Source organism: Macaca fascicularis, chromosome 13, assembly GCF_037993035.2.
Source record: "Macaca fascicularis isolate 582-1 chromosome 13, T2T-MFA8v1.1".
NCBI classification, from domain to species: Eukaryota; Metazoa; Chordata; class Mammalia; order Primates; family Cercopithecidae; genus Macaca; species Macaca fascicularis.
In genome coordinates this window covers 98,035,280-98,048,987 of record NC_088387.1, presented here as the reverse complement: position 1 = coordinate 98,048,987, position 13,708 = coordinate 98,035,280, and the positions used below count along the sequence as shown (strand labels likewise).

Here is a 13,708-nt window from a genome sequence, read left to right as displayed (position 1 = left end):
GGCACAAACCATCCAGCACCCCTGAGGCCAGTGCCCTGGGCCTGAGGATACTGTAGTGGAGTTTTCTAGGTGGGAGTGTGGCTAGAATCATGCACCTTGCATGAAAGATCCTTAAATACATTACTCTTCAGAGTTCAAACTGGCCCAGTGAAAATCATTACTTCCAGCCACAGAACACTGATTCTGATAACTCAAAACAAAAAATCCCAGTCTTCTCTCCTTAGGAGAAAGGAGAATGCCCTTCAGGCCTGCAATCCCAGCACTGTGGGAGACCGAGGCGGGAGGATCCATTGAGGTCAGGAGTTCAAGACTAGCCTGGGCAACATGGTGAAACCGCAGCTCAACTAAAAATACAAAAATTATCTGGGCGTCGTGGCAGATGCCTGTAGTCCCAGCTACTCGGGAGATGGAGGCTGGAGAATCGCTCCAACCCAAGGAAGCGGAGCTTGCAGTGAGCCGAGATGATCTCGCCACTGCACTCCAGCCTGGGCGACAGAATGAGACTCCGTCTCAAAAGAAAAAAAGAAAAAAGAAAGCCTTTGCAGGGGCAGGGTGGTGAGTCCACGCAGGCTGCCTGAGGTGGAGACTGTCCATGCGAGGGAAGGCTCGGAGCTGGTTCCCCACCCACAGCCTCCCTGGAGACGCACGGCTTAACCGCACAGGCCTGACCTCCGCGAGGCCTTCGCACTGCACATGCGCCTGGATCCACTCCAGTCGGTCCGAGTTTTCCTTCTCCCGAACTCCCTCATTCACTTGAGAGCACAGCTCCTCTGCGCGCTCGAGGGCCAGCTTTAGGGAGGAATGGTCCGCGTGGCTCTCCGGGGTGTTCTCCAGAATCTGGAAGAGAGTGGGCAGCGTCACGTGGGAGGAGCTGCGTCTCTCACCCGCCCCCCGGGACCCTCGCTGGACCGCTCTGCTCCGCCAACCCCCAGTCACGGGCTGCTTCCATGCCCTGAAGTGCGGCGGGGAACAAGATGACGCTTTCCGCCCTTGAGAAACTCGTACTCCCACACGTTCTTGGGGACACAGGGACAGGTAACGCTGCTGCGACAAGGTGACAGTGCTAAACGGATCAAGGCTCTGAACTGTGTGGGTCTCTGGTTGCTCTCTGACTGGCTCCTGGTGATAGGAGTAGCCTCCCTACTCCTCCGGAAATTTAATGTAAGGGCGAGCCCTCCAGAGTAAACTGGCTGCAGCTGTGGTGTGAACTTGCTGAATAACCATGGTTCATAACAATCTGGGGGTCACTGATCCTTTTGAAAATACCTGATGAAAGCAATGACTCCCCTGCCACAGGAAAAATACAATAAAATCACATTGTCGGCATGTGGAAGAAATGCATTCTGTTCATTCTGAAGCGATTTCAAACGAGGCATGCTGCAACTGTGAATGCGTAGAGGCCAGAACACAAACGTGTGTGGTCCCTCCAGAAATTACCGGCCATCACCAGACGCCCCCTGTCTGGACTCTCTCACTCTAGTCGGATGAGTCCACAGTCCTTCGTTTACAATTCTAAAATGCAGAAAAGCCTGAGAGCCTAAAGTTTTTACTCAGTATCTATTTGGTGGCAAAATCTGACCTAAACAGAAGAGAGAGATTTACTTATTCTACTTACAGTGATTGTTCTTATGTTTCACTGTAGGAATGGTAGTGTGTCTGGTTGTAAGTGCTGCCCTAGGGCTCAGTTGAGGAGTCATATATTATATGGTATTTGAACTACATTCCGAATTCTGAAACACATCTGGCCCCAAGTATTGCAGTGAAGGGGCTGTGAACCTGCATTATGGTTCAGTTCAGTACAGGCATCTATCACATGAGGTCTATGTTGAGGTCACACAGCTAACAGACCAAAAGTCAAGGAATCATCAATAGAAGTAACAGGCTTATCATATGCCTGCTGTTTTTCTTTGTAAATTACTGTAATCAATGGTTAATTGTGGCATAATCTCTTGTAAAGTCTGCCTTTTCCTTAGAAGGCTTATGGGCTCAAGACGGCCATATTGCTTATCGAAAAGAAAGCCAGAAGGAATTTTAGAAGGAATGTCAAAGCCGAATACAGCAACGGACACAAATGAACTCTGTTTAGGACGTGCCGAGTGGAGCCTCCTGGGACATCTAGGAAAGGTGTTCAGGGGTGGACGGAGGCAGATCTCAGAGGAAAGACTGGAGTCTAAGGTTGCTCTGGTCTCTCTCTGGGTTCCAGATGGGCTCCAAAACTGGAGACCTGGAGGGGCCTTTCCCTGCCTGGACAAGTACACTTACGACTTTGAGATGCTGGGGAGTTTCTTGAAAGGTGGATGACAGGTTACCCAAGTGACACTGGATTCCTCTCTGATTTGCCCACTTCAAGGATTCGGCATGTTTCTATTCGCGCGTGCGCGTGCGCGCGCGCACACACACACAGGCGTCTGGTCCCCGGGACAATGGGATCGCTTTTGCGGCGTCGCACTGTGTGCAGGGTGAGGTGGCACGGTCAGAGGCTCCCTGAGGATCCGGCCTCTGTGGACCTCAGCGCATCCTGTTCCTAACTCAGACCCCCCGCCCGGCCTGCACACTCACACTTCTGACCTGTTCCTAACTCAGACCCCCCGCCCGGCCTGCACACTCACACTTCTGACCTGTTCCTAACTCAGACCCCCCGCCCGGCCTGCACACTCACACTTCTGATGAGCAGTGGGTAGCGGGTGATCCTCTGCATGGGTTTCAGCAGGAAGCTGGAGAGGGGCATTCCTTTACACCGCGGGTCAGATGCCAGCTTCTGCAAAACAACAGCGAGGCTCGTGAGGAAATCACAGCTCCGACCACAGGAAGCATCGGTCTTTGATCGCCTTTTAGATTTCACATTTCTTTTATTTATTTATGTTTCTTCTTGTCTTACTATTTTTTTTTTTTTTTTGAGATGGAGTCTTGCTCAGTTGCCCAGGCTGGAGTGCGGTGGTGCGATCTCAGCTCACTGCAAGCTCCATCTCCCAGGTTCTCGCCATTCTCCTGCCTCAGCCTCCCGAGTAGCTGGGACTACAGGTGCCCGCCACCTCGCCCAGCTAGTTTTTTGTATTTTTAGTAGAGACAGGGTTTCACCGTGTTAGCCAGGATGGTCTCATCTCCTGACCTCGTGATCCGCCCGTCTCAAGCCTCCCAAAGTGTGTCTTACTGTTTTATAATTTTTTTTAGGTGCATGTTTTATTTTAAAATGTGTATATATTCACAACATAGAACTGTAATTTTGCTACACTGATACTTTGCACTGTAGTAAAGTGAGGGCCTTCAATTTTCTTTTAATAACACAGGATCTAAAATGATACCTATTGGGTTCACAGTAGGAATATCTCACCTCACGTGCCAAGCCCAGCGGATGCTCCTCAGCTTTCTCACGAATGTGAGAGCCTCTGCTGGGACTGTCCCCGCCCTGTCTTCTCGGGGCTGATTCACACTCGACCCTCAAGACTCAAGTCCTGCTTCCCCTTGTCCAGGCTCTCCCCCGGGACACCTTCCCTCCTTTCCAGGACCCTCCCTGGCCACACCACATGTGCACCAGGTGATACAGGGAGAGGCATCGTGTTTCAGTGTCTCTATTCCACACCCGACTGAACGCCAGGCCCAGGGCCCACATCTTACTTGCCTCTACCCCTGGCACTGGTACACTGCCTAGAGAGCAGCTGCTGCTCTAGGGTGGCAGTTTTTAATGACGGCAAAGCACACTCACTGTAGCCTACCTGATCATTTCCCCACTACTGGATATTCAAACTGCCCCCTTTTGTTTTGGCCATATCTGTATATGTTGCTGTCACAAGCATCTTCGTGCTTCTTAGTTTCATATTTTTCTGAGTCTTTTTAAAAGTAACATTTTAGAACACAGGTTATTGCTAGATTTTGCTTTTTAAGGTAAGCTATAGCAGGCCTTTCATTATGAGGCAGTATTTTTATTTATTTTTACTATTGTTACAATTGTGATGACATTGAAATCCTATTTACATCATTATTGTTTTAAAACATGCACATATACTAACAATTCTCAGTTTATCTCATTATTCTGATGAATGTTTAAGTCTATGATCGTGGTTTCCATGTTTCTTTCAGTTCATTTCCAGGCAACTCCCCGCCTCCTACCCTTATCGCAAATTGAAGGGCTCTGTCCTCAGTGCCTTATATTGAATCATTTTTGCATCCCTGAGATCATAAGGAAAAATACGATAATCATTTATTGAATGCTAATAATAATGTGTTGGTCTCTGAGTTAAAGTCCTTTAAAAGTATTGTATGACAATCTCCTTTTATAGATGAGGGGACTGAAGGCTCCTACATGTTAAATAACTTGCCTCTGGTCACACAATTAGAGCCTGTCTTGTTCTAAGCATGGTATGCTATAGCCTCCTGGGATAATCCTATTTGGTTATGATAGACTCTTCTTTTCGTGTAATGCTTAGTTTTATGAACTGTTACTTTAAGAGTTTAACAGCTGTATTTGTAAAAGGTAGCGGGTTATTAAACAGGCCTGGAATCATGGCTACTTTTGCTTATAGAATGAACCACGTAACCTCTCTACTTTTCCCTGTGATCTGTAACAGTTTGTATAATATAGAATAATCTATTCTTTTAGAGTTGGAAAGAATTCACTGTTAAATCCATCAAGTGAACCCAGCTCCTTTTTGGGATAAGTTTCTCAATTTTCTCCTTGGTTAACAGTATCTTAATAGTAAGATTTTCTATTTTTAAAAGATGTTCTATTCTTATTGAGCCAGTTTTCAAGTTTTAATAGAAAATTACACATTTTGTTTATGTTTTCACATTTGTTAGCATGTCTTTTGGAATTACATGCGCTTTAATTTATGAGATCTCCTTACATCCATTCTGTTACTTGTGTTTTTTCCTTTTTCTGTTAGATTCATCAGTTATATTTTATTACTTCTCTTCAACATACCAGTTCTTGGATATATTGATATAATTTGTGCTTTTTATCTTTATTATTGCCTCCATTTTCCTTTTGGAATTTCTATTTTCTGCCTAAACATCTTTATAGTTTCTTCTTCTTTTCTATTCTTTTCTGACAATGAAAATGTTTAAATTATGTACTCTCTCCCTTAAGTACTGATATGGCTGTTTAATAGATCCCAATATGCAGTATTTCATGAACAAAAAAACCTAACAGGAAATATGAAAAAAAAGCCAGAAAACAGATTTGACTTTCTATTTCCTTACCATTTTAACAGCTATAATAATAGTTTCTACTACTGAACAACATTAATGCAAATGACTTCTCAAAATGTGACTTTCTATTGTGATAACTTATATGAAGGATGTTGTTGACTCATTACATTATACCGTGTTTTCTCTCTGACTACAGCTGTAGCTTTACTTCTCATGTTTAACTTGTGATGTGGCATCATGGAACTGATCCTTTCTTCTTCTGCTCATCAGTTTCTGGAAGCTTTGATGACGTCTGTGCACACTTCTGGTATATGTACAGGATCACAGATATGCATTTTATATATTATCCTAATTCCTGTTTCCTACTCTCATTTCCTTTTGTCCCAGTTTATTCATCTAGTTATTTTAAATTTTATCTTGTTGCATTTTATACGTTTGAGTAAGCTATTTTAGGGCCGGGTACGGTGGCTTACACCTGTAATCCCAGCACTTTGGGAGGCCAAGGTGGGCAGATCACCTGAGGTCAGGAGTTCGAAATCAACCTGGCCAACGTGGTGAAAACCCGTCTCTACTAAAAATACAAAAAGTAGCCAGGCGTGGTGGCACATGCCTATAATCCCAGCTACTCTGAAGGCTGAGGTAGGAGAATCTCTTGAACCTGGGAGGCAGAGGTTGCCGTGAGCCGAGATCACACCACTGCACTCCAGCCTGGGCAACAGAGCGAGATTCTGTTTCAAAAAAAAAAAGAAAAAAAGTAAGCTATTTTATACTCTTTCTGGAATAAGATAGGTATTAAATGAATGCAATTTACAAAATTAAAGTGACATTCTGGGTGTTTCTTGGGAGTCTACAGTAGCTGGTAAGTAAGTGTGCTTAAAAAAAAACACTCTGTTATTAGATGGGGAAAAAGTTATGGTCCCAGTGCCAGGAAGAAATCAGGTCTACAAAAAGGTGACACACAACAATGGGAACATTATCTGCCATGCTGGTGTTTCCTTTGATGGGGATGCCCTTCTCCACTGCCGGGATTCCCTGCTGGGCTGTTGTGTGCTGTTGCCCCCAGCCTCAGAAGGAGCCTGCCATGCAAGGCCCAGAGTGGAATTACCTTTAAAAATTCTTTGAAGTCTGTGTCTTCATCTGTCTTCTGCTGTAGCAGAGCTGCTCCATTAAGCTGGCAGCTGCAGAACCTGATGTAGGCCTGCATGTGGGACAGCTCAGCCGCCAGGATGTCCCCAACCATCTGCACCGGCATCTTCTCGCCCCCGGTCTTCTTCCGCACCCGCAAAGCCCTGCAAAGAACACACCCTCATTCTGTGTTTCTAAGTGAATGTCTCAGCTAATTGAAGGATGAATCCCATGGCAGATGGCAGAGCAATGGTAAGGATAACCAGTGAGTTACCTGAGACCCTCTGGCACTGGGAAGGAAAAGTCGAGAGGAAGAGGAGATAGCCTGGGCCAAAAGCTCTGCTGGTCAAGCCAACCTGGGTGTGATGTTAGCAAAGAAAAAAAAAGTAAATAAAGTCCATACACTTGGGTGGGCCGGGCACTGTGGCTCACGCCTCTAATCCCAGCATTTTGGGAGGCCAAGGCAAGAGGATTGCTTGAGCCCAGGAATTCGGGACCAGCTTGGGGAAACATAGTGAGACCCTGTCTCTACAAAAAATGAAAAATTAGCTGGGCATGATGGTGCACACCTATAGTTACAGCTATTCCAGAGGCTAAGGTAGGAGAATCGATTGAGCCCAGGAGTTCAAGAGTGCAATGAGCTATGATCACGCCACTGCACTGCAGTCTGGGTGACAGAGTGAGAGCTTGCCTCTAAAAATAATAAAAATAAAAATAAATTTTAAAAATGTACACCTGGGTGGCTGGGCGTGGTGGCTCACGCCTGTAATCCCAGCACTTTGGGAGGCCGAGGCGGGTGGATCACGAGGTCAGGAGATCGAGACCATCCTGGCTGACATGGTGAAACCCTGTCTCTACTAAAAATACAAAAAATTAGCCCGGTGTGGTGGCGGGCGCCTGTGGTCCCAGCTACTCAGGAGGCTGAGGCAGGAGAATGGTGTGAACCCGGGAGGTGGAGGTTGCAGTGAGCTGAGATCGCGCCACTGCACTCCAGCCTGGGTGACAGAGCGAGACCCCATCTCAAAAAAAAAAAAAAAAAAAAAAAATACACTTGGGTGTTTCAAGGCCTTTAGAATTGTTTTGGTTTCACCTTAGCTTCTTGGCAAAGTTTCTTTTGAAAGATTCTAACTTGTTCTCAGTTGAACGAAGAAGGAAATTTTCAGTCTGTAAGAGAAAAAAGGGAGCAGGAGCCGCAGGGGCCGGGTGTGGAGGCGGAGGGGCACTATCTCCGAGGGAAGCTGGGACTGCTCATCCTCCCTTGGGGGCCTGTCCTCACAGCCACGAAGGATGGACAGTCACCCCAACAACAGAACCTACATGGGGATGGAGACTTAGGAGAGCACCAAACTAGGCAGTTTTACCTGCACTGCGAGCTGCAGCTCTCCTCTGACTCTTCTGCCCTGCCAGGGTCAAGGACACCTTATATCTTGGAATCATAGATTGATATGTTGTGTAATGATTTAATCTTTTCTTTACCAAAATATTTTGTTATATTTCTTTACTTTCTTCAATACTTATGTATCTTACAGTCACAGGACATTTCATCAAATGATAATCAAATAACAAGCCTGAGGGAGCGGCTGAAGTTCCTTTGCTAAGAAGCCCCTGCAGAGGGTTTTGTGTGAGTCTCAGTCTGGGGCCTCTGGGGTCAGCGGCAATGACAGGTGATGCTCAGGACTCACTTCAGCAGCTTCGTGTTGGACATGATGAGCTCTTTCCAGTTAACAAAAATCAGGGCCATCTCCCCTTCAGTGAGAAAGCCTGACTCTGCCATGCGTTTCTGAAAAACCTAAAGTCAAAACATAGAAAAACTAGTTAGCTTAAGTGTGGCTACACAGCCTACGTGTGGTCTAAATCAAACAATGTCTTCATAAACTGAAACTAACCAGATCAAACAATGTCTTCATAAACTGAAGCTAATCATCCAAGTAAGCATACTTATGACACATTTTATATTGCATAATATTCTTTCTTTTTGCTAGCGTAGCTCCTATCAAGGCTGATTCCAAGGACTGAATCTAGTAATCTCCTGGTTAAGAGGAGATTGTCAGATTTCTCTCTTAGGGATGTTATGAAGGTTAACTAGAGCCAAGGGCATAAACACCTCTGCACTGTATGAGCTTGCAGAATTGAGAAAGCAGGCCATTGTTAGGCGGAGCATCTCAGAGTTCTAGACAACAATATATGAGACATTCAACGGGAGAACCAGAGTAACAACTTATGCCACCCCTAAGAGAACTCTAAGCAGATACGGGTTTCAGAAGTTGGTTCCTGAGGAAGAAGTAATAATACTCTACATCTGTATTACATGACACTTGAGGATTTACAAAGCACTGATATGTACAAATATGCAGATGCTTATGTGTATGTACACGCATGCGTGTGTGTTTGCAGGGTTCTCAATTAGCTTCACGGGTGATGGAGGTGAAACTGAGTCAGGTATTGTTACTCCCAGTTGACCCATGAAGAAGTAAAGGCTCAGAATGAGACTTGTTCAAGGTCACGAAGACTGAGGACTACAATTCAACTCTTTTGATTCTAAATCTAAGTTTCTACTGCATAACTGAGATTCCTAGGGAATGAATGACTTTAAACACCTTAAGGAAATAGAGAAGTTATCTGAGACACTCTTCTCCTATGTCATCTTTCCAAAATGCCCATGACATGCTGCTCTCCACTAGAATCGCTCAAAGCTCTCCACTGTCCATGTGATAAGACGCAGACTCCTCCTGGAGGTTCCAGGGCCTATGAGACCTGCCCCCTGCCGACCTTACCAGCCTGGCCCTCAGCTACTTCACACTCCAGTCACCCTGGATGGCCTGTAGGCCCCTGAATCCCTCCATACATGCCGTCCCACTTCTGTTTCCTCCTCCTGGAGTAGCAAACTTGTCCTTGTCCAAAGCATAACTGGGAATTCCTTCCTGGCTGGGGTGGTCACTACCCCCCGGTTTCAGCCTTGCTGGCCCCACTGTACCTCTCTCCACCTGCCAGGACTCTGACCTCCTGGGGGACAAGAACTTGCTTTCATCTCTGTTCTCTGGCATAGCCCTTTGCACATCGTGGTTTGTAATTCATGTTTACTGAGTTGAGTTGAACATGGATTCACAGAATTCAAGTAAAAGTGCTGGGCACTCTCTAAAGAGAGTTTTACAGTTCCAGATCACACTGGAAACACCAGGCCACTCCGGTGAGAGCAGCCCTGGAAAGACGGCCGGCCTGCTCGGAGGCTGCTGTGGAGGGACAGAGAAGCGTCTGGCTGTCCATCTGTTTGTTTATTCGCTGATTCGTTCATGCCCCTCTAGTCATCCATGTAGCTGCTTTGTGCCGGGCTTGGTGAGGTAAACAGATGGGAATAAGATGGTAAGGCCTCTGGGAACCTTCATGAGGATGGTCATAAGAAGGCCTCACCTGTGAACGGTGCTTTTCGCCCTGAATCCTGGACCCAGACCTGACGCTTCACTCCTCAGAGTATGGGGCAAGCACCCAGTGCCTGCTCACCTCTGTCCTAGTGTTCGGGAGACTGCCACACCTACCTACAGTCCCTTAGGATTGGAATCTGACCAGCAGCAGGGCTGATCCTTGTAGGGGGTCAAAATGATGGGCTTTTCTTCTAGGCCATCTGTCCTGGCCAGAGAGGTGCAGACATAAACACACCCAACTCACTGACTGCTTACGGAAAGGCCGAGCAAGGGCCAGGATAAGTTGTGGGAACACAGGATGGAGGCTGCACAGTCCCTGCTCTCAGGGAGCCACAGGCTTGCGGGGAAGACAGATATCACCAACCGAGAAGTGCCATATAGTTTGCATGGGAGGGGAACAAGTATTCCATGTCTGGATATCCCAGGCATTAGGCCTGCGTTTAAGGTGGAGAGTGAATCCAGGGCAGGGCTTGCTGGGGAACAGCCGCAGAAGGACACAGCCTCTGCTCCATTGTGTTAGGAAAGGCATGGCAGGTATACGCTGCACCCGCTGGGTATGTGGGGGTGGGGGACGCCTGTTCTTTTCAGGTGGTTTGTTAATTTAACTGGTCTTCTCACCTGAGGGTCTGTACACTGGGAACTGAAAGGCATGGGAACGAAGGTATAGTAGAAATAGAAAGTCTTATTTTGTTCACTGAAGCACAAATCATTTTAAAGTGCTACTTGAATAAGGATAGCTGTTATCAGCATAGAGGTCACTGGTGTAAATAAACAGTAGCTATGTGATATTTGGGAACTATTTTACAACATGCTCCCATTGAGTTTTCCAAACTGATACAAACATGAGGTGAACACTTCCACTGTTTCACAGTTCCTCCAGAGATACCAGTTTACGAAAATGTCAGATGTTAAAACAGACATTAGGCAAATATCCGAGGAAGCTACAGTCTGCCGTAGGCCCTTCCCATCCACTCTATCCCCGTCCTTCCTTGATGGGGCTCCTGCCACATCCAGCGAAGCCATGCGAATGCCCTCTTGTTCTCCCGCTTCACTCTGAGTGACCTCATCTGGGGGAAAGAGCTCACTAGAGACTTTCAATCTGAAGCATTATCCAGCAGGCAGAGATGGCATTTGGAGGGTGTGAGAGCTTCCGTCCCTATCTGTGAATTCACACATCCAAAGTGCTGCCTTGCTTTGCCTCTGCGTGGAAGCAGCCCTGAGTCTGGTTCCCACCGTCTCTCGTGGGAGACAGCAGATACCCCGAGCGCTAGCCAGCAGCAGCCTCCTCACCTCAACGACGAGCTGAAGGTCAGCCATGTACCGCTCTTCAGTCTGAATCAGCTCGTGAATATAGCCCTGTCTTTTCCTCTCAATTGGCTGCATTGTGTCCAGGGTTTGCAGATCAGCACACCCTGTAGAAAAAACAGGGTAGTTTAAAATATTACTTTAGTCAACTTTGTAGAAAATAGACATTTGTCAGCAGACATGCTGGGTTTACAAATGCTGCTTTGAAAGAATGACGCAGCCTTCAAAAGAGCACTGCTAACTTCTGCAGAGCGGCGTGCGTACGCGGAGAGTTGGCATTAATGAGCCGGCACTCACAGCTCCAAAGCGGCAAATCAGCAATGTCTGTAACGTTTCAATGTGCTCCTAATTTCTTTTCAGAACTGTGCAGAGCGTGTGAAGAATCTCACCATCTCCAGACAGTTTTCGAAGTTACTGCAATGATTAAATGAATCAGATGCTTCAGACCACTCCAAACTGCAGGTCATAAGCCATTACTGGGTCATTATATCATTTTGGTTTTTAAAATGCTGGTCAGGCCCAGCATTTAAAAATAAATAAACAGAAATTACCATGCATATGGCTTTCGTAAATCTTGTGAAATGTTTAGTTATATTTGCATTCGAAATGTAAAATAGATTCCCAGATCCTGGTAATTCCCCGAAGACCACTGCCTCATCTCACTAGAACAAATAACTCCTGGTACCCTGCCGATATCCAGCCACAAATGACAGGAAAGTCACAAGCAGCCTCGCATCAGGGTGAGAGGTACTGCATTCACTTTGGATCAATTTACAGGTACATCAGAGCTGAACTAGATGTCAAACTATGAAGTGACAGAATTCCAGAGTCACTTAACAAGTGGCTGAGGGCTTGTCTATACACAGTGATGTGGTGAAATACCTCAGGATACCCTTCTTAGAAAAAAAAAGCAAAAGCAGTGGAAGTTGTCAGAATCAAAATGGAGTCACTTGTGTTAAAAATCCTGACAAAGGGCCAGGCAAGGTCATGAAGAGAGAGTTCTCATCCATGAATGCTTGGTAACTAGAACTATCACAAAAGACTGCAAAACCACAACCTTGCATAAAGGCCATGGTGACCTTACACAAAAACATCCTGCAAAGGTTATCTGCCCAGCAACTGCCTGTCCAGCCTCGGACTAGTGCCACCCTTGTTACTGATTCTCACGGCCAAGGATAATTATATATATATATAAAATTATGTGATCCTCTTCATTTTTCCTTTAAAAAGTTTTGTCCTCCTTTACCTCTCTGAATATGCACCTGTTGGCATGCATATTCCCACTGCAATAACTATTCTTTTTTTGGGCGGGGGGCGGTGGGGACAGAGTCTCGCTCTGCCACCCAGGCTGGAGTGCAGTGGTGCAATCTCGGCTCACTGCAACCTCCGACTTCCGGGTTCAAGTGATTCTTCTGCCTCAGCCTCCTGAGTGGCTGAGATTACAGGCGCACACCACCACGCTCAGCTAATTTTTGTATTTTTAGTAGAGACGGGGTTTCACCATATTGGCCAGGCTGGTCTCAAACTCCTGACCTCGTGATCCGCCCACTTTGGCCTCCCAAAGTGCTGGGATTACAGGCATGAGCCCCGCGCCCAGTGCAACAACTATTCTAAATGAACGTCAGTTTATCTTAGAGTGTCCCTCTCTGTCATTTAGGTTGACAGCATGTAGGTACCCAGCAAGCTACAACATGAGGCAGCAAGTGCTTGTGTCAGAAAACTGGGAAAGAGACGAATGAAGTAGGGAAGACCTTCTGTAGCTCAGGCAATTAGGAAGGGCAGCAGAGAGAACACGCACCCCTGCACCTGCCAGGACACCGTGCATCCAGCAGGGCGTGTTGCTCTTTCCAATTTCCTTTGCATTTGCATATATTTTGTATGGATCTGGGCTTACAGACAGTTCTAAGGAAGACAGCTTTTCTATATCCTACAGATGTTGCCAATAGCTTTAAAGAAATTACTCCCACAGAGAACAACAACAACAAATAATAGGACAGGTTATGTTTGGTGTTTCTAAAAAGAAATCATAGACTGGATGTGATGCCTGTAATCCCAGCACTGTGGGAGTCTGAGGCGGGAGGATCACTCGTGCCTAGGAGTTGAAGACCAGCCTAGGCAACAAAGTGACTACCAAAAAAAAAAAAAGCCAGGCTCGGTGGCACGTGCCTATAGTCCCAGCTACTTGGGAGGCAAAGGCTGGGAGGAGTGCTTGAATCTGAGAGTTCAAGTTTGCAGTGAGCTGTGACTGCACCACTGTACTCCAGGCTAGATAACAGAGTGAGACCCTGTTTCAAAAAAAAAAGGAAAAGAAAGGAACAGGGAAAAGGAAGGAAAAAGTGAATGTAAGGGGAAAGGGAAGGGGAGGGGAGGGGAGGAAGGAAAGAAAGAAGGAAGGGAAGGGAAGGGAGGAAGGGAAAGAAAAGGAAAGGGGAATGGAAGAAAGAAAGAAACGAAAAAGAAAAGAAAGAGAAATAAATCATAATGCCACTGTCATGTTCAAAATTGTTAAGCTTTTAGGGGGACAGTATTTTATTATCTTCTGCCAGGGGGAACTGCAGAGAGTGACTGAGTGTTAAACACAGGCTAATCCAAACGTCTGCTTGATGAGGCTGTGGAGCAGGGAGGAGAGGCTTGGTGACCAGACTCCTGGCGAAATGGCTCTGATCCTGATATGATCCAGTGGTGCTACTTGGTGTGGCCAGGTGATTGATGGA

The 13,708-nt window shown here is 46.3% G+C and overlaps 2 protein-coding genes across 14 annotated transcripts in view; one reads left to right on the top strand and one right to left on the bottom strand.

The window, feature by feature from the left end:
- The window catches only part of FAM228A (family with sequence similarity 228 member A), a 42,757-nt gene extending 31,208 nt beyond the window's left edge, over nt 1–11,549 (top strand). For 2 of the 4 annotated variants that reach the window (XR_012422628.1, XM_074012249.1), the window contains one exon: nt 5,342–5,462. Coding sequence is in view for 3 of the 4 variants with exons in the window: in XM_074012249.1 (XP_073868350.1) it covers nt 5,342–5,347 (6 nt within the window). In the remaining variant the exon portion in view is untranslated. Of the gene's footprint in view, nt 1–5,341; nt 5,463–11,354 lie in introns of those variants that run through there. The other 2 variants (XM_074012245.1, XM_074012248.1) reach the window with 1 other exon arrangement.
- ITSN2 (intersectin 2) overlaps nt 1–13,708 on the bottom strand; it is a 157,499-nt gene that overhangs the window by 7,144 nt on the left and 136,647 nt on the right. For 9 of the 10 annotated variants that reach the window (XR_006691761.3, XM_005576435.4, XM_074012224.1 and 6 more), the window contains 5 exons: nt 10,980–11,101; nt 7,953–8,059; nt 6,251–6,434; nt 2,660–2,758; nt 670–837 (listed from right to left, as the gene is read on the bottom strand). Coding sequence is in view for 9 of the 10 variants with exons in the window: in XM_005576435.4 (XP_005576492.3) it covers nt 670–837; nt 2,660–2,758; nt 6,251–6,434; nt 7,953–8,059; nt 10,980–11,101 (680 nt within the window). In the remaining variant the exon portion in view is untranslated. Of the gene's footprint in view, nt 1–669; nt 838–2,251; nt 2,449–2,659; nt 2,759–6,250; nt 6,435–7,952; nt 8,060–10,979; nt 11,102–13,708 lie in introns of those variants that run through there. The other variant, XM_045369696.3, reaches the window with a different exon arrangement.